The 6,836-nt window shown below is 53.1% G+C and overlaps 1 protein-coding gene across 1 annotated transcript in view; it reads left to right on the forward strand.

Moving 5' to 3' along the window:
* UBA2 (ubiquitin like modifier activating enzyme 2) overlaps positions 1 to 1,011 on the forward strand; it is a 14,222-nt gene extending 13,211 nt beyond the window's left edge. The window contains exons 13-14 of the mRNA XM_018575333.1: positions 270 to 406; positions 780 to 1,011. Of these exons, the coding sequence (XP_018430835.1) occupies positions 270 to 406; positions 780 to 970 (328 nt within the window). The 3' untranslated portion in view covers positions 971 to 1,011. The remainder of the gene's footprint in view (positions 1 to 269; positions 407 to 779) is intronic.
* Positions 1,012 to 6,836: the final 5,825 nt, after the last annotated feature.

Here is a 6,836-nt window from a genome sequence, read left to right on the forward strand (position 1 = left end):
CCCCCCCCCCCCCCGAGGGATGATAATGGGAAAATTATCTGCTTTACATTCTGAGGGCGCTTCCCAAACATCCCCCAAAATACCTAAAACTAGGGAGACATTGGGGGGTATCGATCTGCTATAAAGAGGACCTGTGACCGGAGATTTCACATTGCCTCCTGCTGCACCCGGAGTGTCGTCCTCGGCTTCCTCTCCTCCCACCAGACGATGATGATGATGATGATGATGATGATGATGACGACGGATCCTTTTATCTTCTGTATTTGCAGCGAGGATTTGGAGAAAGATGTGGAGTTTGAGGTTGTCGGAGACGCACCAGAAAAGGCTCCGCAGCAGGCGCCGGAAGAGGCCAGCACCAGTATCGCCAACGGCAGCGATGACGGAGCACAACCCTCAACATCCACAGGTGAGGAGAGGGGAACCGGTCTCGGTTACTAATGTCCAAAGGGGGAATTTCTCACCCCCTCCCCTATAGCAGGAACATTGGCTCTAGACAGGTCTCTGCACCAGAGGAGCTTACACTCATCTCCCCCCACAGTCACATCAGTCTCTGTATAGAGGAGCTTACACTCTAATGTCCCCTCCCCCCACAGTCACATCAGTCTCTGTACAGAGGAGCTTACACTCTAATGTCCCCTCCCCCCCAGTCACATCAGTCTCTGTACAGAGGAGCTTACACTCTAACATACACCCTGTTGGGGTGTCTGGCCCTAGTGCTGGTTCCGCGCTGTCTTGTAGTACCGGTTCTGATCCTGACGCTCTTTTCGTTCTCCATTCAGCGCCGGAACAGGATGACGTGTTGTTCGTGGATTCGGAGGAGGAGGTTCCATCATCATCATCATCTTCCGGCAACGCCGACGTGAACATGGAGACCACCACCCTGAAGAGGAAGCTGTCGGACGATGACGTTGTCAGCAGCAAGAAGAAGCGCCTGGACCCGGCCGACGACGACGTCATCCCGCTGGACTGACGCGCGTGCGCCGCTACGAATTAATTTTCATATTTTGTCATGTGACTTCTGTTAGGGTCATGTGACTTCTGTTAGGGTCATGTGACTTCTGTTAGGGTCATGTGACTTCTGTTAGGGTCATGTGACTTCTGTTAGGGTCATGTGACTTCTGTTAGGGTGTGTCAAACGTTGGTACCTAGAACGCCCGTCCCCCCCCTCGTCACGCCACCCCCCATCGAGTGGCCCTTCTCTGACGTTGGGAAGCCGTGATTGTTGGTGGGCGTTGTGGGCGGGGCCTCTTCCTCGGTTACACGCTTAGCGCGCGCTGCACTGTGGTATCCGGATGAAGAGTTTTTTTGTATTTATGTTTGTTACTTATTATTTTTTTTTATACCTAGGTTAGAAAAGGGACTTTCTAGAGCCGAATGTTTCTCACACCCTACAGAGCGCTGCGTCGCGCCCTCGGCACCCTGCGCGGGGGGCGGGGCTCTCCATCTGCTCAGTACATTACTGTAAGCCGGGTGCTGCTGTCCATGCTCGGCAGAACTCTGTTTCAGGTTATTTATATTCCTTGTTTTGTAAAATGCAATACTGCTCCCAACTGTAACCTCTGAAAGGACCAAATAAAATAAGTCTTGTATAACCCGTGCGTGACGACTCTTCCTGGGGGGGCCGCTGCGAGGGACGGGCCCCTCCTGGGTGGGCTGGAGGCCACTGCGAGGCACTGGCCCCTCCTGGGTGGGCTGGAGGCCGCTGCGAGGGACTGGCCCCTCCTGGGTGGGCTGGAGGCCGCTGTGAGGGACTGGCCCCTCCTGGGTGGGCTGGAGGCCGCTGTGAGGGACTGGCCCCTCCTGGGTGGGCTGGAGGCCGCTGCGAGGGACTGGCCCCTCCTGGGTGGGCTGGAGGCCGCTGCGAGGGACTGGCCCCTCCTGGGTGGGCTGGAGGCCGCTGCGAGGGACTGGCCCCTCCTGGGTGGGCTGGAGGCCGCTGAATCCCGCTGGACTGACGCGCGTGCGCCGCTACGAATTAATTTTCATATTTTGTCATGTGACTTCTGTTAGGGTCATGTGACTTCTGTTAGGGTCATGTGACTTCTGTTAGGGTCATGTGACTTCTGTTAGGGTGTGTCAAACGTTGGTACCTAGAACGCCCGTCCCCCCCCTCGTCACGCCACCCCCCATCGAGTGGCCCTTCTCTGACGTTGGGAAGCCGTGATTGTTGGTGGGCGTTGTGGGCGGGGCCTCTTCCTCGGTTACACGCTTAGCGCGCGCTGCACTGTGGTATCCGGATGAAGAGTTTTTTTGTATTTATGTTTGTTACTTATTATTTTTTTTTATACCTAGGTTAGAAAAGGGACTTTCTAGAGCCGAATGTTTCTCACACCCTACAGAGCGCTGCGTCGCGCCCTCGGCACCCTGCGCGGGGGGCGGGGCTCTCCATCTGCTCAGTACATTACTGTAAGCCGGGTGCTGCTGTCCATGCTCGGCAGAACTCTGTTTCAGGTTATTTATATTCCTTGTTTTGTAAAATGCAATACTGCTCCCAACTGTAACCTCTGAAAGGACCAAATAAAATAAGTCTTGTATAACCCGTGCGTGACGACTCTTCCTGGGGGGGCCGCTGCGAGGGACGGGCCCCTCCTGGGTGGGCTGGAGGCCACTGCGAGGCACTGGCCCCTCCTGGGTGGGCTGGAGGCCGCTGCGAGGGACTGGCCCCTCCTGGGTGGGCTGGAGGCCACTGCGAGGGACGGGCCCTTCCTGGGTGGGCAACAGTCACTGTGAGGGAGGACCCTTCCTGGGCCAGCTGGAGTCTGAGGGAATCCCCTTCATGAGGCAGGCTGCTATCTAGGTGGGCTAGGCTTACGGCAAGAGAGGCCCCATGCTGGGCTGGCTTGTGTCACTGGGACAGTAGCCCCATTCCTTGGTGGGCTACGATCATTGAGGCGGAGCCCCTTCCTAGGCTGGTTGGGGTCACTGCAAGGAAAGCCCCTTAATGGGCAGCTGGTTACAGTGACATTACACCAGGTCAGCTGGTGTCCCCTTCATGGGCAGTGTAATGTCACTGTGAGGCAGGCTGCTATCTAGGTAGGCATAGGGCCACAGAAAAAGGGGTCACGTCCTGGACTGGCTTGTGTCACTGCAATAGTAGCTGCCTCCTTGGTGGGCAGCTGGTCACAGTGAGGCAGGCCCCTTTCTAGGTGGGCTAGGCTTATGGCAAGCTGGTTACAGTCACAGTGAGGGAGGACCCTTCCTTGTATGTGATGGCCATAAATTTTAAACCTTTTTAAAAGCGCCTTCAGCTCCGATCTGAGCACAACTCTGGGATTGCCGACTCGCCTTCAACTAGCGCCGAAAGTGACGGCCAGCAATCTCCTGACACGTTGTCCTCCATATTCCCAAACCAGAATCAAGGTTTTCCAATTTCGAAACCGGAGGATGTGTATTTCGGGGGGGGGCCGTTTATAAACGGCACCTCAGCAAACCGTCACGCTCCCTTTACTAGCGAGGTCCTCGGATGCCGCGATGATCCTCAATGCAATCTATTAGACATGTGCAATGATTCGTTCCGCAACGAAATTCGGACATTCGGATGTATCCGAATTACAGATATAACTCATGCAAACGAATCCGAATTTCCGAAAATTCATTAGCGGTAGTTCGTTTTCGTTTCTTGTTCGTTTGTTGCAGCAAAGTGACAGAGAAAAAAAAAAAAATTATTTCCCCCCCTCAAATGTCACTTTGCTGAAACAAAAACGAACGTTCGAACAAATTACCGCTAATGAATTTCCTCCGAATCCCAATTGACTGTCACACCCGAATCCCGAGAGACGAAATAACACAAAATCCCAATCAAAACACATTTATTTGCCAGTGCCCACGTCTACAATCTATTCCACCGAAACAAGGGGAGGATACCGTATGGAGTGGCGGCTGCAATCTCTGCCCAGCTCGGGGCAACTTTAAGGCCCCATTCACACTGCGCGATTCGCAAATCGCGTGTTTGTATTGAGCAAGCTTGAATCGCGGCTAAATCCGCTCCAAAAAGGGTCCTGCTGTAGTGACGCACGACCCGCGGCAGCAGGACCCTTTGCCCCATTGAGAAGCATTGGAGAGCGATATCGCGGGAATTACCGCGCGATAAATCGCTAAGTGTGAACGGGGCCTTAAGGAGAAGTACGGGGTCGGGGCTTTCCCCCATAGTTCTCCTCAGGGTAACGGGAGGACACAAACTAGCGTCCTCCCGTCACCCTAAGCTCAGTATATAGGGAGCTACAGCTCGCGGTATACTGAGACGCAACTTCTTCAGAGTTTAAAATCACCAACAATCTGGTGTCCCCCTCTCTCATTCTGCCTTTGTGTCACCTTCTGTATTTGGCCTGGGTGTCCAGCTCGATGAATGTGTTAGGAGAAGTCAGCCAAACATTATCTGGATTTAACATTCCCGACATAAAATCTCAGGTCACTGCCGGTGATGGGCGCTCACACATTTATCTTTTATTTTCTGGTCCTGCCTGAAACTTCATCCTTTCTGGGACACATCGCAAGCCTGGACCAAACACCGTCCCCCAGGAGGAAGTACCAATGATCACTTCCTGTCTCATCCTTTCTGGGACACATCGCAAGCCTGGACCAAACACCGTCCCCCAGGAGGAAGTACCAATGATCACTTCCTGTCTCATCCTTTCTGGGACACATCGCAAGCCTGGACCAAACACCGTCCCCCAGGAGGAAGTACCAATGATCACTTCCTGTCTCATCCTTTCTGGGACACATCGCAAGCCTGGACCAAACACCGTCCCCCAGGAGGAAGTACCAATGATCACTTCCTGTACCAATGATCACTTCCTGTCTCATCCTTTCTGGGACACATCGCAAGCCCGGACCAAACACCCTCCCCCAGGAGGAAGTACCAATGATCACTTCCTGTACCAATGATCACTTCCTGTCTCATCCTTTCTGGGACACATCGCAAGCCTGGACCAAACACCGTCCCCCAGGAGGAAGTACCAATGATCACTTCCTGTACCAATGATCACTTCCTGTCTCATCCTTTCTGGGACACATCGCAAGCCTGGACCAAACACCGTCCCCCAGGAGGAAGTACCAATGATCACTTCCTGTATCAATGATCACTTCCTGTCTCATCCTTTCTGGGACACATCGCAAGCCCGGACCAAACACCCTCCCCCAGGAGGAAGTACCAATGATCACTTCCTGTATCAATGATCACTTCCTGTACCAATGATCACTTCCTGTCTCATCCTTTCTGGGACACATCGCAAGCCTGGACCAAACACCGTCACCCCAGGAGGAAGTACCAATGATCACTTCCTGTCTCATCCTTTCTGGGACACATCGCAAGCCTGGACCAAACACCGTCACCCCAGGAGGAAGTACCAATGATCACTTCCTGTCTCATCTCCTGCATGCAGCGTGAGCTTCCATCCAGAACCACGAAGGAACATCTCCCACCCTCTGCTTCTACAAAATGACTGGAATAAAGTTCATGGAAGACCTTTCCGGAACTCTTCACAACTCAGAAGTTCCCCGGCATAGAATTCATGTCCTCTCCCCGATATAAAGTACGGCTCTATATATGAACATAGGGGAACGAAATGTATAATCCCCACAGTTGGAATATCTCCCCAATCTGCCGCCCTACAAGTAGTAATGCAACCCAATGTCTAGTGCAGGGGCGTAACTAGAAATCACAGGGCCCCATAGCAAAATTATGTATGGGGCCCCGTGATTTCTAGTTATACCCCTTGCAGAGCCCAAGAGATCACGGTGATCCAAACAGCGGCATGTTCGAACCCATAGCGACCCAGGCGGCCCGCACGGCATCAGGGGGGTGTGCTGCCCGGGCCCAATAGCGGCCGCCTGAGTCGCTATGGCTATTGTTACGCCACTGGTCTAGTACCATCATAGGAACCTCAGCCACTCGAGAACCTGACCATCTTGAACCTTCCCCGACCAGTAAGAGTCCCAATCTTACCACCCCGGACACACACCATATTTTTTGGATGCCATTGTTTCCTGACCCAATACATGGCAGCATACAATGGGTATGGCTCCACCCCCAGCCATTGTATGCTGCCATGTATTGGCGTCAGGAAAGGAAAATTACCGATAGGTAAGTATACAATTTTCCGTTGACACACACACACATCTTATATCCAACCGGCTGCGGCACAGAAGGACGTCAACCGCATGAGAGCCCGTTCACATTGAGCGAATTGCCGCGCGATATCGCTCTCCAATGCTTCTCAATGGGGCAAAGGGTCCTGCTGTCGCGGATCGTGCGTCGCTACAGCAGGACCCTTTTTGGAGCGGATTTAGCCGCGATTCAAGCTTGCTCAATGCAAGCATTTGTGCGATATCGCACGACAAACGCGCAATTTGCCAACCGCTCAATGTGAATGGGCTCTGAAGCTACAACCGGCCAGCAATGGAGACGTCAGCGTTCTCCTAGGTCGTCACCACAGATGGACTTCAATTGTAACATGTGTAATGGCTGCCAATGTCTGGGCCGTGCTATAGGACAGTGGTGGCGAACCTTGGCACTCCAGCTGTGCCAAAACTACAAATCCCAAGATGCATCTGCCTGTGGCTGTCAGAGCCTTGCAATGCCTCATGGGACTTGTAGTTCCCAAACAGCTGGAGTGCCGAGGTTCGCCACCACTGCTATAAGACAACGTTCACCTCACCCGTCTGTACTTGTAGATTAGAATATAATAATAAAGAACGGGTGAAACGGTTTCATTCTGCATCGGTTTTATTATTTTCCTCAGCCGGAACGACGTTTCTGTAACAATGAAATGACGCACTACATGCGGCGAGTGGTGAACGTTTTGGGACATCGTCGGCCCCCCTGTAGCTAAAGGAAG

The sequence above is a fragment of the Nanorana parkeri genome, unplaced genomic scaffold (assembly GCF_000935625.1).
Source record: "Nanorana parkeri isolate BGI_ZX_2015 unplaced genomic scaffold, ASM93562v1 scaffold3796, whole genome shotgun sequence".
Classification (NCBI taxonomy): domain Eukaryota; kingdom Metazoa; phylum Chordata; class Amphibia; order Anura; family Dicroglossidae; genus Nanorana; species Nanorana parkeri.